The following is a 13420-nucleotide window of genomic DNA, read 5'->3' on the forward strand; positions in this document are numbered from 1 at the left end:
AAGAAAAAAAAAATTCGATATAAGATAATATTTATAATTTTAAGATTAAATAATATTCTCAGATATATTTACGATTCTCGAAACATATTGGATTTATGAATTTTGATAATCCGTGTAATATTTCTCGTTGAACGGCGCGCGGCGCATGCGTGCACGCGTGCGCAGTCGCGGCGGCGCGTTATAAATATACATATAACGCATATAACCAATACCAGCGAGGTGAAGTGCAGCGAGCCGACTGGAATGAAGTTGTCGGCAGAGTACAGTGATCGTATGATGGCGCAACATGTCGGCCCGTCGCGTTTCGCGCCGGCAACAATTCTTTTATTACTTGTTTCCGCGTGTGTCGTGTGTGTCTGTTCGCAGCTAGCAACTGTCGACGCGATGTCGACGCCAATGTCGACGTCGACGGCGACGATGTCGCTCGACGGCGTTGTCGTGCCAGCGGTGAAATCAGCGTCCGTGATAAGGACGACGGTGCCGTGGTCGATACTGCCGTCGTTCCACGGCGATCGCAACCCCCTCGTCGTCGAGTTCCGGGGCACCGGTCTCGGCCGCGATCTCGCGCTACGATGGACGCTGTCGAGGAACGATTGCCCTGCGTCATATTCGAACGATACCCTCATGAATGCGATGCTGTTGGCGCGCGATTATGCGATCTACGCATTTCGGAAGAGTCCCGTACAATCCTCGAATTCCGCCGTCATCTATTTTTGTCTGAGAAACGCTACCGACGGCGACGTGGACGGGTGGAGATGGAGCAACCTCGGCGATCGTGTCTCGATAAAAATTCCGGTTCCCGTACGACCGGAGTAAGTAACGAGGCTTTGACACTTTCCCTCTATCCATCTATATTTAGGTATTTCTCTCCTCTTTCTCTCTCTCCCTTCCTCAGGTACGAGAATCTGTCATTCTCTGTTTTCTTTGTATTCGCGTATTTCTTCCGCTTTTATCTGGTTGTGAATCATAGGATAAGGCGTGATTTCCTAAAACAAGTGAAACATAATGCGTTAAAAAAATATATCAAATATCATTGTATTAAAAAATGAAAATAATTTTTTTTAAATTCAATAATTATTATTAATCAGTTGTGGGCAGAGAAGATAACAGTATCTAAAAAAGGATACAAGATTATAGAAAGTTCAAACATTTTGCTGGATATTAATATTGTTTTACAGTGGTAACATTTAAAGGCCTCGAGAGATTCATGTAATTCTTGTAATTAAAGCAATTACGCACACTTGATGTATTGAATCATGGTCATGGTATCATTCAAATAGTGTAATGTAAACAGCGTATATTAAACAAATATAAGATTATTAATATGATATAATAATTGTAGAAAGAAAGAGAGAAAGAAAATTATTAATTTTAAATTATCAATGTAATATTAAATAGAAAATTATTTGAGAAATATATATTTTACTTTGTAAAAAAGATAATATCGCTTCTCTTATATAATATTCGTACTCGAACAAGATATAAGCATGTATAATTTTTGCGCTTTTCGCAGAACAGATTCCTGAAAAATTGCCAGTTATTTTTCCAGTTATTTTTCTGGCATGTCTGTTGAAATCTTTTAAAACTCGTATGTAGAAAAAGAGAATAGCAAAGTAAACAATCAAAATATAATATAATTGATAAATATTTAAAATAGGGAAAAGTATTTAAGAATTCTAAGAAAAGAGAAGTCATTCGCCTCTCTTTGATATTCTCGTCTAATTGTTTACACTATGAAAAAGCGATAGTGTTATGCGCTTCGTTATCGCAGATTCTCGATATACGAAACACACGCACAGAATTATCTTCGCGTTCGTTCCCACGAATATTACGCTTTGATTTATGAGACGAGGCAGTCTCAGAGAGACAGTTTGTATAGTACAGTGTGCAACAACAGAGAGCGCTTAGTTTTCAATAAATCACGCTTCAACGATTGTTTATTCGACATTCTCGCGTAGAATTAGACGTGTCGGATTATAGAGGTAATGAAGGAACGATAAAACGTTGTCGGAACGATAACGCATATTTTATCGCCTCGACGCCAAGAATGTGCAACTTTAGACGCATGTATTTGGATGATGCTCAGGGCAAGGAATTTAGTCTAACGTTAAGTTAAAACGCGCACGCGAGACGATATGTCATATATATATATATATATATATATATATATATATATATATATATATATATGTGTATGCGTTACAACCAGATCTAATCATTGACCGAGTATCTCTCTCCTTCTCTCTCTTTCTCTTTCTTTCTCTTTCTTTGTCTTTCTTTTGCTGGCGATGATCCAGCCGCATCTGTGATTCAATAGCCGAACTTGGCTCCTACGTTAATGAATAAAAATAGAATTGAGTATGTATGTGACCCGTATTTATTTCGTCGTTTCCCGATGACGTTCGTATCGCGCAAAATTTACGTGAAAACACAAAATTAATTGCCTCATACAACAGTTGTGTAATGTAATAAATATTATATTATATACATGCCATCTTCGAGGCTTTTTAATCATGAATCGAAGGTACAATTAAAGATAATCGATTCAATTTATTTTATCCTGACTTATGAAAAATATTTTGCGTTTGGATGATTTTTTTTTCTTCACACATTAATATTTTTATTAGTATTAATAATAATAATATATTAATATTTAACGCTTGTATCTTATACTCTGATAATTATTCGCTCATTAAAAAATCTTGTATATTAGAATTATTGTTAAAAAAGTTATAGAAATATTATTTGGCAAAAAATAATATTAATGGAATATATTTATATTAATATTAATAAAATATTATATAATATTATAAATATTATAAATTCTAATATACAAGATTTTTTAATGAGCGAATAATTATCAGAGTATAAGATACAAGCGTTTTTTTATCTTTATTTATATTCGATATTTCAAGAAAGAGTACACATTTGATATCTAGGTAGATTAAACGATTTATGTAAGTAAACACGATTTATAATTACTGTCACAGTTTTTTATGTTTATCGACAATCTGAAATATCGTTATCTAAATATCTCGAAGACGATAGCCTTATTTATGAAAGGGCTCTCGTTATACATTTCGCTGTAATTCTTTCTATAGATTAACGAGGTATCGGTATCTCGATTATAAATCTTGATAATGGTTGGTTTTACATATCACTCAAAAAAATATTTTGCTTATATAGATAGATTTTTAAATGTCGCAATTAAAATTTATTGCTACTTTTTATATCTGTTAGAATATTGTTTGTCACGTATAGAATTTATAGCAGCAATATATATTCTAGCACTGTCTTTCTAGAAAATTGAGATCTCATTGCCAAATATTAATCACAAATATAATTGTCCTTGATAATAGACCTTAAAGATAGGCATCGCAGAAAATTTTTCTGTCTAAATTACACTAATAGTACAGATATAAATTCTGTCTCTGTCATTTAAATTGATTAAGCGTTTGGATGATTTTTTTTCTCCACACATTAATATTTTTATTAGTATTAATAATATATTTTATTAATATTAATATAAATATATTCCATTAATATTATTTTTTGCCAAATAATATTTCTATAACTTTTTTAACAATAATTCTAATATAACAAGAAAAAAAACAAGATTTTTTGAATGAGCGAATAATTATCAGAATATAAGATACAAGCGTTTTTTATCTTTATTTATATTCAGTATCACAGTATTTGCTAAGAATTTATCTGTTTCAGTTAATTTTTTACACCTAGAAAATTTTTCTTGAAGTTGCAAGATCATTTTTTTGAGTGATCACTTCGACATATTAGCAGTAATTTATCGGCTGTTATTTTTTTCCTACGAAATTTGACACGTAAAAACGGAGACTAGAAATAATAATTATATATGTTATAATAAAGACGATATTAACAACAATATTATAATGAATGAATTAGATGAATTTTTTATCAGCAAATCTCTTATTTACAGACATAATTTTCGTACGCGACGAGATGGTTCCTCCGACAATACTCAAACTCTCACTCCACAAAATTACACGCATATCGAAGGATTACGAGTCGAAACGGCTGAGAAGGAACCCACTTTTAGCGAGGAAGGAATCCCTCAGATCCGGGCCGGTACTAAGGCGGTAATCCGTTTATTCGGCACCGGTATCACGCCAGATACCCTGATTACCTTCACCGACGTGCCGGCGGAAAGAGGCACCGTTTGTGATAAAATTAAAAGTAACGAGTTCCCAGTGAGTATTTATGAATAATTTAAGTTTGACGGTCAAGGAGAGAAATTACAAGAGATTTGACTTACCTTTATATTTAGGTCGAAAATGTACAGGAAACTACAGCGACCGTTCGCGTAGTGCTTCCTTTGGGATCGTCGTTTTACGTATGCGCAAAACAGCCGAAATACGAAAAGGATAATCTGAGGAGGGACCAGGTGCTGTTTAAACATCAAGGCATTGCACTGTATAATACTGTAAGCATATATTTCTCTCTTTCTCTCTCTTGTTGCATCTTTTTTTTATATGAATGTGACATTTAATATTTATATCCTTCTTTGATATATTATAAATTACCGAGTTACTGAGTGAATACAATTATTTATAGTTCAAGACTTTCAGATCCGCACATATGAGAAATTACTACCGCTCTGGCTCACTATCATCATCATTCTCATTTGTCTCAGTTTCTCAGCGCTTTTCTCCGGTCTCAATCTTGGTTTAATGGCAATAGATAGGACCGAATTGAAAATACTCGTCAATACCGGTACAGAAAGAGTAAGCAAAGTTTCGTTTTTTATAACCGCAGCATTTTTTTCCCTTTACACTTACGTTGCACTATTCCCATTATTCGTTGTAGGAGAAAAAATATGCGAGAACTATTCAGCCGGTAAGAAATCACGGAAATTACCTTTTGTGTTCAATTCTGTTTTCCAACGTTCTTGTCAATTCAGTGTTCACGATATTATTGGATGAGTTGACATCCGGGATTGTTGCTATTATCTGCTCAACGTTAGCTATTGTCATTTTCGGCGAAATTTCGCCGCAGGTATGTTTGCCGCGCGAATTACGCTTTTTCTAGCGTTTAATGTCCAAAGTTTATAATCTCAAGTTTAAAAATACGATATTGATAACGTTGTAGGCTGTTTGTAGCAGACACGGATTATGCGTCGGTGCGAAGACTATCTATCTCACCAAATTGACAATGCTAATCACTTTTCCATTAAGCTATCCAATTAGTAAGCTCCTAGATGTTCTTCTCGGTGAAGAGATTGGGAATGTATATAATCGAGAACGTTTGAAGGAATTGGTAAAGGTAAGAAATTAGATGACTAATTAAATTAAAATGTCTTGTGAGATATATATATATATATATATAAAGAAATACATAGTTTGTAAAGTTGTGCACAAAATTGTTTTCGTGCAATATTTAACCATACTAATGTATTCTTTATTTTTACATAAATAATTGCAATCACACAATTTTTATCATTTATTAACTGAGAATTAATAGTGCTTGCAAAAATTCAAATACCTTGTATATAGAAAAGTATTATTAGAAATGTTTGGGAAATGCATGAATATTTGAAATTGATATATTAATACTATACAGGAACCTTTCTAGGTAACGACTGAATACAACGATTTAGAAAAAGATGAAGTAAATATAATTGCAGGAGCGTTAGAACTGCGGAAGAAGACCGTAGCGGATGTAATGACCAAAATTGAAGATGTATATATGTTGAACTATAACGCTGTTCTAGACTTTGAAACTGTGTCTGAGATTATGAAATCAGGTACGATTAATATTTTAAGTGAGCTTAACGACGCCTGTCGTTTACATCAATTGATATTCATAACACCGAAGATATTATCAGTTTAATTAAGCTTTTATTACAGATAAATTTTTTAATAGATAAGCATTTAGTCTCTTACCAAGAGACATACCAGTTAATTTATTTTAATCGAGGTTTTTATGTTAATAATTTTATAGACTGATACAAAGTTTGTCGAATTAACTGATACATTTTATTTTTAGGATTTTCGCGTATACCGGTATACGAAGATGTAAGAACGAATATAGTGACGATGCTATATATCAAAGATCTCGCATTTGTTGATCCTGACGATAATATGCCACTCAAGACACTTTGCCAATTTTATCAAAATCCATGTAATTTCATTTTTGAGGATGTTACATTAGATATAATGTTTAAACAATTCAAGGAAGGTCTGTATATGATATATAATTGAATGTCTTTTTATAATAAAATTTTTTTAAACATAAGAATAAGAGAGAAAGAGAGAGAATAACAGTTACGTATGTGTAATCTCTTAGGTCATAAAGGCCACATGGCTTTTGTGCAAAGAGTTAACAACGAAGGTGAAGGTGATCCGTTTTACGAGGTGATTGGTTTGGTTACGTTGGAAGATGTTATTGAAGAATTAATTCAGGCTGAGATTATTGATGAGACAGATGTGTTTAGTAGGTTTTGTTTTATTTACCATTCTCTCTCGCGACAATTGAAAATACTTTTGAATTTATGTATGTATATCAAATTTGTAAAGCATCATTTAATAAGTACTGGATGCTGATTTTTGCAGCGGATAACAGAAGTAAACGTAAAAGACAGGTTCGTCCAAAAGTACCAACGGACTTTACCATATTCGCGGAGAAAAAAGAAAATCAACGAATTCACATCTCTCCACAGTTGACTTTGGCGATGTTCCAGTACTTATCTACGAGTGAGGAATATTTAAAAACTTTTAAATATTAAATTTAAAATGTATAATGTTAAATTTATAATTATATATTATATACGGTTTTTCAGCTGTGGATACGTTTAAATCGGATATTATATCGGAAACAATTTTGCGACGTTTACTGAAGCAAGATATTATTTATCATATTAAAGTGAAGTCGCGCGAAAAAGCCAAAAGTGATCCTGCCGCAATAATCTACCAACAAGGAAAAGCAGTCGATTACTTTGTTCTAATTTTAGAAGGTCGTGTCGAAGTGACAGTTGGAAAAGAAAACATGATGTTTGAAAGTGGCCCTTTCACATATTTCGGATCGCAAGCTCTTACTGCTAATATCGGAATTGGTAAGAATGAAAATATATTTTTATGTTAATCAGATTAAATAGAAACGTTTGAACTTTGTCATTTAGCCGAATCGCCCACAAACGCAAACCCACAAACGGTTGGTAGCATTCAATCTGTTAATCTGGATTCTATGCTACGTCATACCTTTATACCAGATTACACGGTGCGTGCGGTGACCGAGGTATTTTATGTAAAAGTCAAAAGATCTCTGTATCTCGCTGCGAAGCGTGCTACACTTTTGGAAAGGCGGCAAAAGGATCCATTGCCTAGTCAAGAACAATTCGATGACGAAGTGGAGAAGGTTGCAATTTTCTATAAAAATAAAAAAAAATAAATTATATGTCACATAAAATTTTTTGTCAACTGCGCATCAGATAAAATAACAAAAATAATTCCAAATTAATTTGTAGCTACTGCATTCTTTGGAGGAGGATGATCGTAGTGTACCTGAGTCTCCGGTGTTGCCTGCGGATAAACTCGCAGAAAACGAAAGAAAGGATTCTTTGATTCATTCGCCAGTACGCAGTGTAACGGCGCCGACATCGCCGATTCCAGTCAGCGCCAGTCCAATTACCAATTCGAAATTTGCTTCACCGAGAAATGATGGAAAAATAAAAAATTTATCAACAAAGGTTTCTACTATATACAAAAAATTTTTTATCATTAAAATGTATTTTTTTTTTAATTTTTTCTTTTATTTTTTTTTATATAACTTATATTTTTTAAATATTTTTTATATCTTTAATATTTTTATATGACGGTGCGTGAAATGTATACTAAATTTATTTGACATTTTCGTTCCAGTATACTAATATTCACTTGTTATATGTTCATTTAAGATACAAACGAGTCCAGTGGAAATTCAGGCCAAACGTGATTCCTTAAACACGTTAGATGCAGATATTCTCGTCCGACAGTCCGAAGCTGCACGATTGTTGTCCACTACCAAGAGAATAAACGACAATGAAGAACGAACAAATCTTTTACTTAAGCAAGATCATTCTTAACGCTTGCAGAATGGCCGACGATACTCGGTTCTGTCGGCGAAATCGATAACGTTAAGAGCATCGAACGACACAGAGCGAAACATGCAGGCATGACACATATTGCTACTGTGACACTAGGTACTTCACAAATTACTTAGATATTTATCATAAGAGAGGAGAAACTTCATATTTTTCACGATTAGTTTGGAAGTTGTACTCAATGTACCTTGATTTTCTTATAAATTCTTACTTAAATTATCTTAGATTCATTATCATATAGATAAGTCACTTTATCATGATTTACATAACAAAAGAGTATATACTCAATTATTTTCAATAGCATTTAATAGATATATACTAAAATTAAGATTTAGTTATAGTTGTAATTATACAGATTCCATCAATTTATCTAAATATGTGTAAAAAATAAGTCAGCTCATAGAAAGATTGTTTTAATAATATGTTGATTCTATCTTAAAATAAGAAACTGTTTCCATTTTGTAATCACAAATATATATCGACTTTTTTTACATTTTTTATGCAGTTTATATTTCTAAATTTACTGCTCTCATGATATATATATATACACATATATGCAATGAGAGATTACATGTCTCAATATGAGGAAATGATGGTTTTGCGAGTACAATTTTTAACTAACTCGGAGAAAAATGATAAAAGCTACGCTGTAGTAATAATGCCTTGACATTATTTTGAATATATTTTAGTACGGAAATTCATTACCATATATAAAACAATAATATATAAAATTAGCCATATGCAATCGAACCACATATATATATTAATTAGAAGAAAAAGCAGTACAAATGAAAGAGAAGTTCGACAAAGAATTATTATATATCATTCAAATGTTACTCTTACTTTTCTCTGAAAAACAGAGACTTTGATTACTTACATCTGTTGGGTTGTATATGAATCTAAAGATATAATAGATTAAAATGGCCCAATTAGTAAGTAACAGTGAGAAAAAGGCTTGGTACATAATTCATATAATTACTTATACTTTTATTACGTGCCTTAAGAAATTTTCTATACAAGTATTACTTGTATGCTTCAATCAATTTTATTAAGAATATTGCTTTTTCCTTTTTTTTTTTTTTTTTTTTTTTTTTAAGAAACTGAAGTTTTATTAATGCATTAAATAGTCACATTCCTATCACTTAGCGCAGTCATTTACTCATACATCACTCTCCTCTCATTCATTCTGATCTAATGTGAGAGTCACATTAAATAAATGACAGAGAAATATATACCCACTTTTTTACGATATTATTATGATTAAAAAATAGAGTAAAATTGTATTTGTTACTTAACATTTGTTAAGTAAAATTTAATTAAGCAGTTCCATTATTTCAATTAACAAATTACATGTAAAACGGTTTATAATTAAACTACAAAAATTAAATATCTCTTCCATATATAGGAAAGATCTTTCTGTCAATATTTAACTTTATCAACCAGGTACTTAATTTGTGACTAAATTGTGTCATGATATTTACTATCTAAAAATAATATTCAGTGATAAATAAAAATAGATTAAATTTTTGTTAAAAAAGAAATTTTTATTTAAGAGTAGGATTTTTCTAACAGATTTTTTTTTTTTTCTAAAACATTTAGATCGTGTGAAATATAAAAAAGTTGTCTCTTATTGTATAGTTGTCTAGTAACTTTGTCATAATTTTAGATATGAAGGTCCATATTATAATCTTGTCATTCTGTAATATTGTTAACATTTTTTCAGGAATCTAGTTTTCTTAAACTGTTATTTTGTTTTTTAAATGATTTCAGTGATGAAATGTATAATATTAATATTGTTGTTAATTTGAGTACTTATGGTATACATTATAGATACATCGAGATTAATATGTAATAATACTATAATTATTCAGTATAAAACGTTTTTCAAAGAGCAAGTTTTTCTATGTACATATATATATATATGAAAGAATTCTAAATTAGTAAACTTGAAATATATAAAGGAAATAATTAAAAAGAACAAAAGCAGAAATATCTCTCTGTGTAATCTGTGTTGTTTGCTAATTATGAATAATCTCTCTATGTTAAAATACTTAACAAAAAAATAAAGATTTATTTTCACATTATATGACATGACAGGACAAATATCATTTCTATATAATAAATTTACAGACACAATTTACGTATATGGAAGATGTAAAAGGCAATTGTTGTTTAGAAATTAATGTTTTGCTGTCATATAACGTGAATCAACAATTTTAACATTTGGCTTGGATTTTGTAGAATATATCAAATTAGAAAATGGTTACCTGACATTGTTCTTGTAGATTATTGATCAAAGTACTTATAAAAAAAATCATTAAGAATTGCGATGAATATTACATATAATATATATATATAAATATATATATATTTTTTGTACTATCTAAAATCTAATTAGAAATATTATATGCGGGAAAAAAATATATTGCAAACCCTTTCCTCTCCCTCTCAATATGCAAAGCATTCTATTGTAGAGTGATAAATCTAGGTACATTACAAAAAACTGTTAAACAAAGTTACAGCGTGAAGGATGAATATAAACATGACATTTTTTATGGAAAGATTTACATAGTGTACATAATACAGTGAATGTAAAGTCATGTTAACATGTATGTTCTTCATTTTCCCATCGTATTTATTGATAATTGTCATATCATTTTTAAATAATTACAAACTTATTGTGCAATACATCTGGCACATTGCGATTGTTGATTAATTCTTATATTTGTCTTTATAAATAAAACATTAAAAATTATTGTAGCAATTAGTAGAATATTAAAGATTATATTTAGTTATATTTACATAAATGTTGCGAATTGACTAAGAGTTAATCTAATATGTGACAGATTAAAAAATCCCTATCATGAATATGATCTTCCTTTGATTATATTATCTTTATGAAATGTAAATTAAATTTTACATTTATTATAAAAAAATATTTGGTTTTCTTTATACTATCTTTCAAACATTTTTATATTTTTCTAAAAATTACAATAATTACAAATTTTTTAATATTTTATATGTATGTGTGTTGTATGTATATATGTATATAATTATTTCTCTTGGATAGATAAAAAAATTTATGCAAAGGCATACATATACATACAGGCACATACAATGCATATATCTATGCATAAAAGAGACAGAATATATAGAAAAAAAATATATAAGATTTTTATTAGGCAAAAGTCAGTAGTATTATTTAACGAATCTCTAAGATAATAAAATATCACATTAATATGAAACTTTAGTTTAAAAAAATAAATAATTAGTCTTTCTACTCTTTGATATACAGTAACAAAAATTAAGTACAGAATCTCTTAAATCTTAGGACTGTTTTTTATTCTTGAAATAGCTGTATTTTTTATTTCTCCACTCTTTCTTTCCAATTTCTAAATATATATCTATCTCATGTTTAATGTACATTAGTGCAGAAAATTCAAGAATAAAAAACAAACCTCTTATATAACAGAAACATATCGTATAAACAAATATACATGAAAAATCTTTTCTAATTAAAAAGTTATAATTCTGCTCGTATAATTCTTTTTATTTCACTTAATTTTGCGATGTTTAAATCTTTTTCTGCTATTAATTTTTGCAACGATGCAATTTTTGCGTCTATGAAGGCAGTTTTATTTTTCTTTGCTCCTCTTTTTCTTTTAATATCTTGTGGCGGAGAATATATAAAATTTTGCATAAGACACCATGGCTCTTGTCTATTCATCCATGTGATCAAATCTATGTTAATATTTGAACAACGTAATATTTTACTTCCATTGATAGGCATTTTTAAAATAAATCCTTCCATTTCTGTAATTTTTTTCATACAGAACATGCTTTGATTTTTAAAATTAATAGCAAATACTATATGGCTGTTTCTAGGTAGTTTGCCTGAAATATTTAAATCAAGATAATAATAATTACACAGCCTAGATACTTCCATGTGAGGAGTTAGTTGAAGTTTCTGTTTGGAAACATATAGATTTATTCTTCTCAAGTTATCTCGTTCATCCATCATGTTCTCATAAAGCATATCTAATTCCTTTACTTTTGCACAAATTTTCTCCATAATGAGATCTGTTTTTTGAAACATATCAATATGAAGATTGACATCATTATTCAGCAATAAAGAATTTTCCAATGCTTCAAGAGAAAGCTCAATTAATTCCTTCTCTTGCGACAGACCTAATATTATATTTGGCTTATAATACTGTATACATCTAAACGTTTTCTCCTCCACTCTTATCTCTTGAATGGTGTCGTCAAAGAGTTCCTTTCTCATATAATACATCTTGGATTGATCACAGTATATCATCCACAAAACGTTTTCGATTTCCATACTGAAATAGGCACAGAATGTGGAAATATTTCTCATTTTCTTTCTCAGATATATCCTCTCAAAGACTAGCTCATCTCTACCATGTACCAAGATTATCATATCTGTACTTATAAGAAGCAAGAGACCTGCTACTTTGTCTCCTCTTTTTATAGGCACGATATCCACGATGGTCCGGTCGCTAGTATAAATTAATTGCACGGTATTGTCTTCCATTAATGTGAACAACCTTCTGTCGTACGCGATTACGCATACATTCTTCTTTCTATTCGATCTGATGAAACAATTTATAAACCGCCTCTCTGTATCTTCCAGGATTAGAGAAAAAGCACGTACTTCCTCTTCGGACGCATTCGGCGCAAGGGGAAACAACGACGTGGAGGATTTAACTTGTTTGTTGTCGAGATGCACGCCGTTGCTCGTGGCAGTCAGCACCTCAAAATATTCGCTACCCATATCCAGGGCATTTTTGCTCAGGAGGACGAATTCGCCGGCACGTGACAGCTTGTAGGCCCCTTGTGGCGAACATATGAAGAAGGCTCTACCGTCGAAAAGCCAGATCTTCCTGAGAGGATCTGGCATCGACAGAACACGCGCATCCCGTGCCAACGAATTGCCCCCCGTGTATGGAAAAACTACAACCTTGTTCTCGTCCCAACAGAAACATGTCTCCACCCCGTAAAACTTGCACACAATGAAATGCTGCAACTCGATCTCATCGTCGTCGACCGCGATATGCATCTCTCACGTAATGTTTCTCCCACACTTCTATGTACGAATACCTGTATGTACATACAGAGCTATAAAAAGGGTAAAAAGAAATGTAAGACACGCGATACGTGATATAAAACTAGATCAGACCTTCGAAAATCGTGTAAAAACCCACATTGGACGAAAATTGTAGAAACACCCACATTACGGGACGTCCCTGATTCTGATTTTCATGTATTAATGCATCTTCAAGCATT

At 31.3% G+C, this 13420-nt stretch overlaps 2 protein-coding genes across 3 annotated transcripts; one reads left to right on the forward strand and one right to left on the reverse strand.

Annotated features, from left to right (window-relative positions):
• Positions 1-212: 212 nt before the first annotated feature.
• Uex (metal transporter uex) lies at positions 213-10713 on the forward strand. Its single transcript, XM_072911582.1, has 14 exons — positions 213-812; positions 3956-4226; positions 4304-4459; positions 4605-4760; positions 4843-5031; positions 5125-5298; positions 5608-5779; positions 6022-6213; positions 6322-6468; positions 6588-6728; positions 6815-7087; positions 7154-7389; positions 7499-7720; positions 7928-10713. Exons 1-14 carry the CDS (start codon positions 244-246, stop codon positions 8093-8095), a joined length of 3066 nt encoding a protein of 1021 aa, XP_072767683.1. The 5' UTR covers positions 213-243; the 3' UTR covers positions 8096-10713.
• Positions 9655-13413, reverse strand: LOC140676487 (uncharacterized). Of its 2 annotated transcripts, none has more exons than XM_072911590.1 (2): positions 13339-13413; positions 9655-13252 (listed from the first exon to the last, which is right to left on the reverse strand). In XM_072911590.1, the coding sequence occupies exon 2, from the start codon at positions 13191-13193 to the stop codon at positions 11637-11639; it is 1557 nt and encodes a 518-aa protein (XP_072767691.1). In that variant the 5' UTR covers positions 13194-13252; positions 13339-13413; the 3' UTR covers positions 9655-11636. The 2 variants fall into 2 exon arrangements, with proteins under 2 accessions (XP_072767691.1, XP_072767690.1); XM_072911589.1 differs by having other exon boundaries at positions 9655-13234; positions 13314-13398.
• Between the last annotated feature and the right edge of the window lie 7 nt (positions 13414-13420).

The sequence above is a fragment of the Anoplolepis gracilipes genome, chromosome 2 (assembly GCF_047496725.1).
Source record: "Anoplolepis gracilipes chromosome 2, ASM4749672v1, whole genome shotgun sequence".
Taxonomy (NCBI): Eukaryota; Metazoa; Arthropoda; class Insecta; order Hymenoptera; family Formicidae; genus Anoplolepis; species Anoplolepis gracilipes.

Bases quoted from the DNA above. Each gene is read 5' to 3' on its own strand.
- Uex (XM_072911582.1), top strand. From the start codon at position 244: ATGAAGTTGTCGGCAGAGTACAGTGATCGTATGATGGCGCAACATGTC. The intron at 6,214-6,321 runs GTCTGTATATGA...GTAATCTCTTAG, and splicing joins GTTTAAACAATTCAAGGAAG to GTCATAAAGGCCACATGGCT. The intron at 7,721-7,927 runs GTTTCTACTATA...TGTTCATTTAAG, and splicing joins TAAAAAATTTATCAACAAAG to ATACAAACGAGTCCAGTGGA.
- LOC140676487 (XM_072911590.1), bottom strand. From the start codon at position 13,193: ATGCATATCGCGGTCGACGACGATGAGATCGAGTTGCAGCATTTCATT.